The sequence below is a fragment of the Xenopus laevis genome, chromosome 7S (genome assembly GCF_017654675.1).
Source record: "Xenopus laevis strain J_2021 chromosome 7S, Xenopus_laevis_v10.1, whole genome shotgun sequence".
NCBI classification, from domain to species: domain Eukaryota; kingdom Metazoa; phylum Chordata; class Amphibia; order Anura; family Pipidae; genus Xenopus; species Xenopus laevis.
In genome coordinates this window covers 59,164,628-59,179,877 of record NC_054384.1, presented here as the reverse complement: position 1 = coordinate 59,179,877, position 15,250 = coordinate 59,164,628, and the positions used below count along the sequence as shown (strand labels likewise).

The 15,250-nt window shown below is 36.6% G+C and overlaps 1 protein-coding gene across 3 annotated transcripts in view; it reads right to left on the bottom strand.

The window, feature by feature from the left end:
* Nucleotides 1-15,250, bottom strand: part of LOC108697229 (kin of IRRE-like protein 3) — an 872,472-nt gene that overhangs the window by 48,924 nt on the left and 808,298 nt on the right. For all 3 annotated transcript variants that reach the window (XM_041571296.1, XM_041571297.1, XM_041571298.1), the window contains exon 11: nt 519-619. In XM_041571296.1, coding sequence (XP_041427230.1) covers nt 519-619 — 101 coding nt within the window. The remainder of the gene's footprint in view (nt 1-518; nt 620-15,250) is intronic.

The window sequence follows — 15,250 nt, the reverse complement described above, 5'->3', positions numbered from 1 at the left end:
TTACCTTATTAAAAAAAAGTCTCCTTAAATACAAGGTCAACTTAAAGTTAAAATATGAAGATAATAGTCTCATTATTGAAAATAATTAGATCAAATGATACATCAGTAGGTTGTTTTGTGATTTTGTGATTCCTTGCACTTAAATTTATATGCAAATACAAAAGTCTCCACTATTTTTAGCAAATGTAAAGTGTGTTGACTCTACAGCATATGCTCTAAGTTAACTGAAAAGAAACCAGAAGTTACAAAAACATGATTAATGATTTATTAACAAGTCATGTAAATTAAGGGACCAATTTTTAGACAGAGGTTACTCGAAACAGATATTAGAAGGAGCCTTCAAAACAGTTTTATAGTGAACAATTTGGGAAAATAAAACAAATAATAAATAAACACTTTCCAGTATTGTTTAATGATAATTATACACACTAACATCTAGTTATGCCACTAAACATCACACATCAGTACTGTAGAATCATAAAATGTATTTTTTTCTAGGTACCAGTTTCTTGACTTACTATTCTGTCTGGAGGAGGAGTGCTGCGGATAAAACACTTGATCTGCCCTTTTTCTCCATGCAGTGCATGTTGAGTCTGTGTGCTGGAGATAACTGGAGGACCTGCAATAAAAATTATACACTATAAGTAAACTTGTAAAATTATAGTCATTTGACTTTTTTATACAAAACAGATAAATGGGGTATTATACAGATGTAACACAAATTACAAAGCCAATGAATTGTGTCTCTTATAAAGAAATTCAAGGTTTTCCTAAGTTTAAACAACAAATAAGTACAGTAGAATGTAATTTAAAAAAGGCAACAAAATGTGAAATAAAAAAGGACGGATTCGGTCACTTACGTAACAGTTTTAAACGTAGGCTTATGAAGTAAAGGGAATCCACATACAATTTTTAAATTATTTTAAAATGATGACTGAATTTGGTTGAAGAATTTAGAAAATAAACACAAGATAAGGTCTGATCCAAAGAATCCCTAAATTTACGTGTTTCAATGTACTGTTTTACTTAGGTATAACAGATCATGTGTCAACAGAATTTTTTGTGTCCCTGGATTTGTAAATGTAAATAAAATGCAAATTTTTTCGTAATCTTAACTTTTGGATAGTGGTTGAATATTGGCACTCTAGTACACCTTTTATATTCATATAATTTTTTGTGATATGTATGGTTTAATGGTCCATACTACAGTTTAACTGGTTCATCACAATTCTGTATTTGTAAATACATTAAAAAAAACGTGTATAAAGATTTATAAACAGCTGATAATTTTTCCCTTTGAATTACACATTCAAAGTTGTGGCAAAGACATGACAGCTGTCAGATAACTTTCAATAGCTTAGATATGCTTCATAACTTATACATTTATACATTTGTTAGGTGACTAGCCCAGTGTATTTTTCTTCCAGCAAAAGTGTTTTCTGAAGCACAGTGGCAACACGCTCCACTTACAAATCCCCAGGGCAACAGAGGCAGGAAAATTGAAGAAGAAGAAGAAAAAATGCACAGCAGCCAGCTGCATCTGTCTTTTCTCAGCAGACCAAGCTGGAAATTGAGTCATAAAATCCCAGGAAACCTCAGTGATTCGGTACAAACGCAAAGAAAGAAAAATGAAACAATGGGATGCAGCAGCAACTGGAGCAGAAAGGAGTTTCTGAGCAGGTAGCAGGGGGTGTTTGTAATATTAAGCAGTCATTAACAAGCACACCAAGATGCTATGGATGGATTAGGAATATAGTATTCCTTTCATTATTGCAAAGAATGACAATTGTTCTCAGGGATATCACTTTAGCATCACTTTGTAGATCACTAATATAGAATATAGATGCCTACTATATAACTGCTATATGTATTTATTCATGGAAATCTTTGATGGAGGCTTCTGAACTGTTCTTTAAATCAAAGGAGCATAAGATGACTGGCATTAACAAAACTTCATCTAAGTGCACTTATCCCCACCTATGACATCTCTTGATTATCTAGTAATCGAAAATTGTGTAGAAAGGGAGAAAACAAATTAAGTCATATTCACAGGGCAACACATGGCCTCAATTGTCAGTTAAAGGAACAGTAACACCAAAAAGTAAAAGTGTTTTAAAGTAATGAAAATATTAATTACTGTTACACTACACTAGTAAAACTGGTGTGTTTGCTTCAGAAACATTAATATGGTTTATATAAACAAGCTGCTGTGTAGCCATGGGGGCAGCCATTCAAGCACAGTATACCCAGCAGATAACAGATACGCTCTACAGAGCTTATCTGTTATCTGCTGTGTATCCTGTGCCTTTTCTCCTTTTTAATCATTGAATGGCTGCCTCCATGGCTACACAGCAGCTTGTTTATATAAACTACAGTTGTATTTCTGAAGCAAATACATCAGTTGTTTCAGTGCAGAGCAACAGTACATTATATATGCATTACTTTAAAAACTTAAATTTTTTGGTGTTACTGTTACTTTAGATATAGCCCTTAGCTATAGAGATAGTTGAGATTGTTTGTATGGTGAGCTAGTCAATGACTGTTTCAACAATGCAGATCATCTGGTGAACAGTGGGTACTGACAGTCACACTGTCAATAAAAAGTAAAAGGGGCCTATGAAATTTCTCTGATAATATAGTTGTGAGTTTTAGTTGTGAGTTTAAATCAACGTCTTACCTGCTTTGACTATAAAAACTTGTAAAATTTGGTTTTTACAGTTTTACTTGCATGGTGTGATTAGAATGATTAAAATAAACATCTAATAGGATGATATGACATCCCTGAGCAGCAGATGACTTAAAGGACCAGTAACATCAAAAAAATTTTTTTGAAAATTGGTTAGTAAACAACGAAAAATAAACATCAAGGCAAATTAAACTTTTAAACAGCAAAGCCTTTATTAAGAAATAACTTACCAAAACTCCACTTCCTGTCCTCTGCAAAAAAGGCGAATGGGCGACCATCCATCCTGCAGAGCTCGATTTCTCCTCCTGGCTATTCTAGTGACAGTCTGCAGCGCTTCACCTATTCCCAGCAGCAGCAGGTACTGGAAGAGCTGGATCAGTGGGGTGCGCATGCCACCTGCTCCGGGAGTTGTAGTGCCCCCGTCCGATGCTGGAAAACCCAAGACGAAGATCAACCCCCCTAAAAGCGATGAGACCGCCAATGCTAAACTACAGGACTGTTCTTTCCCCAGATCTGACACAAGCTCACAGCCATTATAAACAGGCCACAAATCCCGCGAGCTACAACATACCTCCAGTCGGCAGTCACGATTTCCCTCCCCGATCAGAGACAGTGGATGTATAACCCGTGCGCTGAGATCACCGCTCCTACAGCAAAGCGAGACCCTCCGGAAACCACAGCGCTTCCTCGCAGCTGACACATTTGAAAATCGCGCTTGCTAGCTCCCAGAGTCCGGACAGCAGCATGTCCAGCGGCAGCCCCACAGCATACTGTCTGTGAGTCTGGAAGCTGCCTGCTGCTGCAGGAGAAGGCGGAAGAGCCACGCACGCGATCCATGGAGTTGCCTTGCTGAGCCAGTGTGTTGCTGTCCAATGTGTTGGACATGCTGCTGCTGCTGTCCGGACTCTTATCTTGGGCAGGAGACATGGACTGAGAAGTAGACGGGGGCACTACAACTCCCGGAGCAGGTGGAGCTTTGCTGTAGGAGCGGTGATCTCAGCGCACGGGTTATACATCCACTGTCTCTGCTCGGGGAGGGAAATCGTGACTGCCGACTGGAGGTATGTTGTAGCTCGCGGGATTTGTGGCCTGTTTATAATGGCTGTGAGCTTGTATCAGATCTGGGGAAAGAACAGTCCTGTAGTTTAGCATTGGCGGTCTCATCGCTTTTAGGGGGGTTGATCTTCGTCTTGGGTTTTCCAGCATCGGACGGGGGCACTACAACTCCCGGAGCAGGTGGCATGCGCACCCCACTGATCCAGCTCTTCCAGTACCTGCTGCTGCTGGGAATAGGTGAAGCGCTGCAGACTGTCACTAGAATAGCCAGGAGGAGAAATCGAGCTCTGCAGGATGGATGGTCGCCCATTCGCCTTTTTTGCAGAGGACAGGAAGTGGAGTTTTGGTAAGTTATTTCTTAATAAAGGCTTTACTGTTTAAAAGTTTAATTTGCCTTGATGTTTATTTTTCGTTGTTTACTAACCAATTTTCAAAAAAATTTTTTTGATGTTACTGGTCCTTTAACCGCAATGCCACAACTTGTCATCTTTTAATAATCTATACATGTGTATATATTAAGGGTTTTGTATAGATGCACATTACAGTATATTCTGTGTTTATAACTTTTGTATTTCTGCATTACAGCAGTTCATAGAAAGCTTGTGTTACTTGTTGAGATGAGATTTATTTTAATGGCTAGAATACTATCACCAATCTGTTTTTGGTTTTATACGATGATGTAACCCTACAAAGGACAAAGCAGATGCATAGCAATGTCAAGCTATAATTGGAACAATCCACTTGCTGGCCGTAGGTCACTCTTTATCACATTGAGGTAGAATGGACAGCATTTCTGCACTATAGATCTTTACAGTGTTTATTTGTCACCAAGTGATAGGAGGAAAATATATTATGGATTTTAAATCCTACATGTTTTGTAATTGTGTCACCTTGTTCTGAATGGACAAATCAACCATTTCTTTAGGTTTATTGCTGTAATAACCTGCAATATAATATGAAAGATCACTAAAATTCTTTTCCACTTGCTTCTAAGTCATAGCAGCACACCAAAAGAATATCATAGCCAGTATGCATGGCACAAATGATTATTTATTTATTCTCATTTTTAACCAAAGTGGCTTTTTGTATTTTTCCTCTACGTCTGAAACGTAGGTTGCTGCAGTAACTGCTAGTGTTCATAGTGGACTTGAACTCTATTGGAAAAGATCTCCATATGTGTGAAAAATAGGATATCAGCACTCCTTTGCTATAGCTATAGCTGATCCCATATAGCAAATAATTTGCAGATTGTGTTGGATTTAATTTACATTTAATTATTACAATATACTTTTCACATATTTTAGAAATAATAAACATTTGTGGAGAAAATGTTTTTCTTGTTCAGACTCACTATTCTTAATCATCACCACTACTGACTACAGCGAGACATAACATTTTTTGACTCTAGGCATTATGTCATGGAACTTTTCTGCATAGAATTAAAAGTAGATCAATAATACCCTTTTGTCTCTGTAGAGGAGCATCTTTATTAACATAGAGGTGTTTGCCTAAAACTTATTTATGGAAGTAAACATGTGTTCATGCAATATAAATGGAACTCTAGAAAGGGAAATGTGGCAAGACCCGCGTGACTGGATAAATAGCACAGCTGTTTCATCAAATGTAAAAACTGGAAATGTAAAACACTGTGCACCCCTGGCTGTGTCCAGGTTTGCTGCTGGGTTGGTTCTTAAGCATCTTGCATTGCAAAGTGAAGCTTATTTTTTACAGACTGTTTATGCATTTCAACAGCCCAACTGCAAAAGGATCTAATTTGCTTCTCAACAAAGTTTGAGCTGAGGAAGAATGCAAGTATTAGGACACTGTTTGACACTTAAAATTGCAATACATCTATTAACAGGACTGCGCATCATTGAAAGGGATACTGTCATGGGAAAAAAAAAAATTCCAAAATGAATCAGTTAATAGTGCCGCTCCAGCAGAATTCTGCACTGAAATCCATTTCTCAAAAGAGCAAACAGATTTTTATATATTCAATTTTAAAATCTGACATGGGGCTAGACATTTTGTCAATTTCCCAGCTGCCCCTGGTCATGTGACTTGTGCCTGCACTTTAGGAGAGAAATGCTTTCTGGCAGGCTGCTGTTTTTCCTTCTCAATGTAACTGAATGTGTCTCAGTGAGACATGGGTTTTTACTATTGAGTGCTGTTCTTAGATCTACCAGACAGCTGTTATCTTGTGTTAGGGAGCTGCTATCTGGTTACCTTCCCATTGTTCTTTTGTTTGGCTGCTGGGGGGGAAAAGGGAGGGGGGTGATATCACTCCAACTTGCAGTACAGCAGCAAAGAGTGTTTGAAGTTTATCAGAGCACAAGTCACATGACTTGGGGCAGCTGGGAAATTGACAAAATGTCTAGCCCCATGTCAGATTTCAACATTGAATATAAAAAAAATCTGTTTGCTCTTTTGAGAAATGGATTTCAGTGCAGAATTCTGCTGGAGCAGCACTATTAACCGATTCATTTTGAAAAAATGTTTTTTCCCATGACAGTATCCCTTTAATTGCACTTGGTCTGATGCAGTCCAGCAAGTCATTTAATCAAGACTGATCTGTAGGAGTTAATTTCTTATAAATGACTTGTATTTAGAAACTGTCAGCCACCTTTAAAACTCTCACTACATCAAAAGAGTCTAAAGAAATACAGCAGGGATAACTTATTAAGGCCCTGAGCCGTCATTAAAGAAGCACTTGCATCCAGAGCATTTCTGCACTCTGCAACTTGTACTAGATTACAAATCTGACATAAGGTGCAGGAGTGGAATGGAGTACAGGTCTGTGCAAGGCAGACTTGTCAGCAATACATGTCTTATTTGCAGCCTAAACACATCGCTACTAACATTTGAATTATTTTAGTCGCTTGGTAACCTCATACCCAATCTTTTAAAAGAAAAGTAACAACAATTAAAGGGCTTCACATACATTTATGTCTAATCTACTGTAATATCATTTATATTTAAATGCTATATCTAGCAGCGGGGGTTGTCATACAAGCAAAACCCTCTCTGGAGTTACCCCCCCCTTGTCTGTAGTCACACTCAGTTTTTCCCCTGCCCTCAGCCCAGAAAGGAAAGCCCTGGAGCTACAGTATAAATACAGGGGCTGCATGACAAGGGATCAGAATGACCAGCAGCCACATTACACTGGTTTATATTCAAAGATTGGCATAATCAGATGAAGGTGAGAAGGAATCAGTTAAGGCAAGGGAAAGCTGGGCTGGGTGCAGAGAAAGACACGAATGTGAACAGTTCACTTCCTTATCTTCTGAGCAGGTAGAAACATGAGGCAGAGCTCTCTCTGTAATATAATGTTATTAGCTGCAGTATATACACATTAACTCATCAGTAAACTACTGGCTTTGGGAGTAGAATATTTGGGAAGATGCTTGTTAGTTTCTTTCTGTTTATTTGCCGTTTATCATCAGTTAATCTCGCTGTAGTCACTTAGGCAGCATGGAAGTCAGCCTGGGCTCAACAGGCACCCTCTGTATTATATAGAAATCCAGCCTGTGACACTGAGCTGCTGCTACTGCAACTCATTAGAGTATACAGAGAGCTGTAGTTGGAGTATACAGAGAGGGCGTAGGGCTCAGTTGGGAGTAGAGCAAGCCAGTCATTTTCTTGGGCTTTGCTTTAATAAGTCTGCGTATTGCACTATAGATATTGTTACTTGATTCAGCATCCTGTCTTCAAAGTCTTACCTCTAATTTTACTGGGCTTTATTGAGTTACAGATGTCATCTTTATATATATATATATATATAAATACATGTGTATATTTATATATATATATATATATATATATATATATATATATATATATATATATATATATATATATATATATACATGATTGATCCTGCAGGCTAGCCATATATTTATTTGGACAACATTCCAGCTGCCCTGTCATTATACCCTATAGAGGCTGCACACTGTCATTTAGGCTGTGTGCATAGGGCAGGAGTAGTTCTAATGTGTTAAGACAGTTCCCCCTGTGAGTTTATCATGGAACATGTGTCAGAGCTCTCTCTTTTACATAAGGTTGTTAGCTGTAGTATATACACATGCACTCCTCCCTATACTGCTAGCTTTGGGTGTGTTAGTCTCTTACTGTTTATTTGTAGGGATGGGCGAATTTGACCCATTTCGCCAAAAATTAGCCGCTGGCGAAATGTTGCAGACGCCAATTAAAGTCTATGGGCGTCTTGACACATGACGCCATACAAGTCTATGGGCGTCATTTTTGCGGCGAAACAAGGCGAAAAAATCCGCCCATCCCTATTTATTTGCTGTTTTACAGCAGTCAATCACACTGTAGTCACCCAGGCAGCATGAAAGTCAGCCTGGGCCCAAAAAGGCACCCTCTGTATTATATAGAAATCCTGGCTGTGACACTGAGCTGCTGCTACTGCAACTAATTAGATAATACAGAGAGCTGCAGTTGTAGTATGTAGAGATGATGGTGATGGTGCTTAATCAGGAATAGGACAAATCCTGAATACAGTAATTTTTATGGGCATTGCTTTCAGAAATCAGCACATTGTATGGTATTTCTATACAGATAGGTCCATAAATATTTGGACAGAGACAACTTTTTTTCTAATTTTGGTTCTGTACATTTCCACAATGAATTTTAAATGAAACAACTCAGATGCAGTTGAACTGCAGATTTTCAACTTTAATTCAGTGGGCTGAAGATTACATAAAAATGTGAGGAATTAAGCCTTTTTTTAACACAATCACTTCATTTCAGGGGCTCAAAAGCAATTGGACAATTGACTCAAAGGCTATTTTATGGGCAGGTGTGGGCAATTCTTCAAAATTGCATAGGTCATGCACCACTATAGGAAAAAGTATTAAATAATTTCTCCAACATTAATGGGCATACAGCAAAGTATAATGTAATCTGGTATAATCACAATGCATATATATATCAGAGAATATTTTGTATATTAAACACCTTAATGCCCAGTACAAAGTGGAAAAAAACACTCTCAATCAGACAGTTGTAAATAAAGAAAAACAAAGGGGTAAAGGTAATAAAACTGTAAACTGAAAAAGTCAGACAAATAAGAAAATTAATTGCCTTTCGCGAAATAATATCCCTTCTTAGACAGTTAGTTTGTACAAAGGCAAACATTTTCACATTGCAAATGTTTTTCTGTTAATTACTTTTATTACATTTTCCCGTTAATGATGAGGATCTGAATGTTGTCATAAATTTATCAAAATGTGAGAATTGAGCTCACTACAGAAATACTCACACACTCTCAGAGTGTGACTTAACTTTCAGATTACCCTGTGTTGTGCAAGAAATAACTATCCATATTGCATATGCATATGTAAAAAGCTAGCTCAACACAAACACTGTGTATAAAATGAATGTTAAAAAGGGGGTAGTGAGCACTACTACAGCATACTTTTACTTGTGCACTCTAGCTTTGAAAAATGCATTTGGTATATTGTGTATAGACTTTTATGCTTCACATAATATGACACTAAATTATAAGACAGTACTACCAAGTAGCATTCCAAGGACAAATCCGTGCCTTTTTTTCTGTGTTTGGTATTTAGTGGCATAAGGAGTTAAAATCATTTTGTTAGAGCATCAGTTAAAGAACATAAAAAAAGCAATAATTTTCTAAAAACAATATACTGATGACTTTCTAAATGGCCAAGAACATATAGCAAACATGCCTAACTTTTTTCAGCTACATCTACAATGTGCCGAAGCCACTGCAAGCTATACAATGCATGATTTAATTCTACATTTCAAACAACCTCTCCCCTCTCTGAGTAAATTTCTGACTGCTGGTTTTGTTTTCTGCTAGCTATTTAATTGTAATTAAACTCCTGCTGTTGATAAGGGAGCATGAGTAGAAGGAAAACAATATCACATTGCAAAGCACGGCGAGATAAAGCCAAGTGGTGCAATCCTCATCCTGGCTCACTATGATGCCACTGGCATATCTCCTTACTGCTACCCCTCACTTCTTATTGCATTATCTCAGTGTGAGTGTTATTTTGGGACTGAACAACAACTGTGATAAAGGAAATCTGCAGATATGTGTTAGGGGATGATATTAGAGTTTTGGTTCATTCATCTCTGGGTATTGGTAATGCCCTAAGTTAATTAGCATGGCTTTTAATTTATAATATGAGAAATATATGCTGTAATAGTGGAGTTGTAAGACTTAAGCACATGCTGTCCTATAAAAAACTCATTATTACCCACTGTAGTTATTGTGATACACAAAATATTTTAACTATTTCATGGTAAGGAGTTTTTTTTTTTTCTTGTTCCCAGTTTGATTAGAGAAAGTTCATGTTTAAATGTTACAAATTAGTCCTGGACATGTCTGAAAGCTATGTAAAATAAAATTTCAGTTATGAGAAACAGCATTTAAAAAAAAAACTACTTTTACTACTTCAAAGAAAATTGAGTGAAGGCTGCGCTGTTGCACAAATAGTCGGGTCGGGGAAAGCAGCACCAAAAAATAGTGGATCCACACTTCCACTGTGTGTAATAGAAGTCAGCAAGAGAGGTGCGCTATTAACCTTATAAATCCTTAAATACAGGCACCTAAAATGAAAAGAAACTACACATAGAGTAGTACGTTCGGCTCTTTCTAGAAATAACTTTGATGTTAGAACTACTCACAATCGTGATCCTCAAACAGGAGCGTGTAGAGTGTTCTTTTTTTAGCAGGGTATATACGATGTTGAAGCGTGCGATGTTTCTGAAGGAAAGAGACGCTACAGATGGTGAAGAATCGTTAGAGATCCGACTTAGACCCTGCGGGTCCTAAGGACTTACCGGACTGCCGTCAGCAGAGAGCGTTGGAAGACTCGCAAAGAGATCGCTCGATGCCGACGTGTTTCCCAGGCGCTGTTTGGACACCGTTCCCTGAGTTCAGGCAGCCTCGCTCACCCGCTGCGCGTCCGCAAACACTGCTGTTTCTCGTTCCACAGTCAGTCAGCTCGCCTCCGGTGCCGTGCAAAGGTTAAATAAGTGATTCGGAAGGGGATTAATTCTATAACAAACTTTTATTTCATTTAATACAAAGGCCCAACGCGTTTCATATCCTACGATACTTCCTCAGGGGCATCACGTGTGTAACATCACGTCCAAGATTATATAGGGTAGATCATTTCATTAGCCTAATTGGTAATTGGCTACAAGGTTTCGTTTCCACAATTAACACTTTCGTTTAAGAATACATCCATTATAATAAATTACATTAAAATAATTAATTTAAACATACTTAAATAGTAATAAAACATTATTAAGTTAAAAAGCACTTCAAATCAATTTCTATATTTAAACCTTTGGGAGCGAGTGTTTTAAGTTTATGTATCCAGTATGTTTCTTCTCTCGATATTATTTGTATAATATCACTTCCTCGCCAGTGATTTTTCTTTTGTACTATTCCCATGAATTTTAAAAGTGAGGGGTCTGAGTTGTGATGAGTTTTAAAATGGGCTGAGACACTATGTGTCAATAGTCCCTTTCTTATATTATTCATATGCTCCCTTATTCTGATCTTCAGAGTTCTATTTGTACGTCCAATATATTGGAGATTACAGGGACATTCTAATAAATAAATTACGTTGTTGCTATTGCATGTTAACAGCGACTTAATAGTAAATTCTTCTTTTGTTACTTTTGAATCAAATGTTTTATAATTTCTATCATTGTTTGTACTTGTTTTACAGCCTTTACAGGTTCTGCATGTGAAAAATCCGTTTATTTTTTCTTTAGAGAAATGGTTACTTATTGATTTTTGATCTACAGGAGGTAGACAACTTGGTGCTAATAGTTGTTTAATTATTTGTGGTTTTTTGTATAGAATATATGGTTTTTCAGGTAAGACATCTTTTAGATCTTTGTCTTTTTTCAGAATATGCCAATGTTTTTTTATAATTGCTTCTAATTTTTTGTTTGAATTATTATAAGTTGTAATGAATGAAATAGGGTTACTTAATTTAGTTTTTCTTTCGGTGTTATTAATTAATCCAATTCTCTCTTTTTTATCACATTTGAGTTTGGCTTCCTTAATCGTATGGTCCTTATATCCTTTTTCTCGTAAATGAGTACTCAGAATTTCACATTCTTTTTCGTAGTCACTGGGTTTGCTGCAATTTCGTTTAATGCGGTTAAATTGTCCATACGAAAAAGAATGTGAAATTCTGAGTACTCATTTACGAGAAAAAGGATATAAGGACCATACGATTAAGGAAGCCAAACTCAAATGTGATAAAAAAGAGAGAATTGGATTAATTAATAACACCGAAAGAAAAACTAAATTAAGTAACCCTATTTCATTCATTACAACTTATAATAATTCAAACAAAAAATTAGAAGCAATTATAAAAAAACATTGGCATATTCTGAAAAAAGACAAAGATCTAAAAGATGTCTTACCTGAAAAACCATATATTCTATACAAAAAACCACAAATAATTAAACAACTATTAGCACCAAGTTGTCTACCTCCTGTAGATCAAAAATCAATAAGTAACCATTTCTCTAAAGAAAAAATAAACGTATTTTTCACATGCAGAACCTGTAAAGGCTGTAAAACAAGTACAAACAATGATAGAAATTATAAAACATTTGATTCAAAAGTAACAAAAGAAGAATTTACTATTAAGTCGCTGTTAACATGCAATAGCAACAACGTAATTTATTTATTAGAATGTCCCTGTAATCTCCAATATATTGGACGTACAAATAGAACTCTGAAGATCAGAATAAGGGAGCATATGAATAATATAAGAAAGGGACTATTGACACATAGTGTCTCAGCCCATTTTAAAACTCATCACAACTCAGACCCCTCACTTTTAAAATTCATGGGAATAGTACAAAAGAAAAATCACTGGCGAGGAAGTGATATTATACAAATAATATCGAGAGAAGAAACATACTGGATACATAAACTTAAAACACTCGCTCCCAAAGGTTTAAATATAGAAATTGATTTGAAGTGCTTTTTAACTTAATAATGTTTTATTACTATTTAAGTATGTTTAAATTAATTATTTTAATGTAATTTATATTATATATTATATTATAATGGATGTATTCTTAAACGAAAGTGTTAATTGTGGAAACGAAACCTTGTAGCCAATTACCAATTAGGCTAATGAAATGATCTACCCTATATAATATTGGACGTGATGTTACACACGTGATGCCCCTGAGGAAGTATCGTAGGATATGAAACGCGTTGGGCCTTTGTATTAAATGAAATAAAAGTTTGTTATAGAATTAATCCCCTTCCGAATCACTTATTTAACCTTTGCACGGCACCGGAGGCGAGCTGACTGACTGTGGAACGAGAAACAGCAGTGTTTGCGGACGCGCAGCGGGTGAGCGAGGCTGCCTGAACTCAGGGAACGGTGTCCAAACAGCGCCTGGGAAACACGTCGGCATCGAGCGATCTCTTTGCGAGTCTTCCAACGCTCTCTTCTGACGGCAGTCCGGTAAGTCCTTAGGACCCGCAGGGTCTAAGTCGGATCTCTAACGATTCTTCACCATCTGTAGCGTCTCTTTCCTTCAGAAACATCGCACGCTTCAACATCGTATATACCCTGCTAAAAAAAGAACACTCTACACGCTCCTGTTTGAGGATCACGATTGTGAGTAGTTCTAACATCAAAGTTATTTCTAGAAAGAGCCGAACGTACTACTCTATGTGTAGTTTCTTTTCATTTTAGGTGCCTGTATTTAAGGATTTATAAGGTTAATAGCGCACCTCTCTTGCTGACTACTTTTACTACTTGTATTGTTCCTTCTTAATTCATCTGCAGCTTAGTTTTTATCATTTTCAGCTTTCTGCTTCCTACATCTGGGTTGTCTGGGGCATGTATATGGGGATTTTATGGCCTCAAATTACTGTCCTTCTAAACGTTATTATTGCCACATCCTCATCCCAAAATGGAAAAAAGGACGAAGGCATTCAAATGTTGAGCTATTTGTTTTAAATAGGATAAAACTAATGCAGCTAAAGCAAAGTATATTTTGCTCATAAGCTGGTATTAATGCACACTTTTGTGAAATTATTTTCCAATGAAACTAACCCTGTCCAACTAAAGAACTAATGTTCTGGTTTCCCCAACATTCTTTCTCATCTTTATGGAGCTTTATCTTATGGCACACTGGGTATTTTGACTTCTGCAGGTCTCTCTTGGGCCTAAGTATAACAATCAATGCAAATGCTTTTCCCACCTGCATCAGATTCTGACAAGAAGCCAAAATTGTGGAAATCGCTCCATGCCTGATACCACATAGGTTGCGCATTTTCAACTTATGTGAAGTTATGTAAACTTAAGTGAATGTAAGCAGGGAAGAGTGTGACAGCATCAAAATCCAAAGAAAATATTCGACACTAAGGCTGGCAAGTTCAAGAAGTAGTAAAGTTAAATTTTAAATTGTTTTTCAATTTGTACTTTCAAGATTCATTTACAATTTGGCAGAGTTTTCACTTTTAAATTTTTTTTTACTTAGCTAAGTGCACATTTTAGATTTCTCTGAGTTTCTGTGTTTTTTTTGGATACAAATTTAAGTATAATTGGGAAAATAATGAACTTCCCAAATTAAATTGCTTCTGCTTATTGATGTAAACTATGTAACTGACACACTGGGTTCAGAAAAACGTCAGGTGTATGTTGCCTAGTGGTCGGTTTTTATTCAAGTTAAACATAATGGAAGGGCAATATATGTAGACAGCTCCTATATGTTACCTGCCAAAAGAGAGTGCACTACTGAGCATGAGACTGTTCTATTGAGTGTTTACAGCCAAAAATTACTCATACCTGTGTTTCCATAAATTTTCTGTTCAGGTGAGTTAGATCATGAGTGCTTTTCAGCTGGCTGACATACACAGTGCTAAAATAGTACATCATGTCCTTAAAGGGCAATATACCTCATTGTTTAACATACAATAAATTCAATGAATAGGGCTTAGGCTGGATTTACTTTTTGCCACTGTTTTAATAATGTAAATTATATGGGTTTTCTTATTTCTTGAGTTAAAAAGGGCAAACAATAAAAAGGATGCTTCCCCATGTTTTGTCCTTTTGAGGAAAATAACTCAAAAGGATTACTAGTGCACAAATAATGCTCCTACATAATGGATTCCTGCTAACAAAACAGTCACACAAAAGATAAAGGGAGGGTGATTATATACTGGGCATGTTGAACAAGGGGGTATACTGCCCATTTAAGAGCAAAGCCATTATTTTTTAACAGAATTTTATATCACTTTTCAAAACCAGAAAATTCTCAACAAAATTAACCGGGTATGACTGGCTTAATGTAGATGTGGCATTATTTTGTTGCCATACATTTGTTGTAAACTAAATATTACCATTTGAAATATGTCGGTACTGCATGGCTTAAATTCACGTTTAAGGAAAATTTCTTTTACTTTACTTTTCCACAATGACAGCTTAGTGGTGTAAGACAATCTTTTATGTTGCTGCC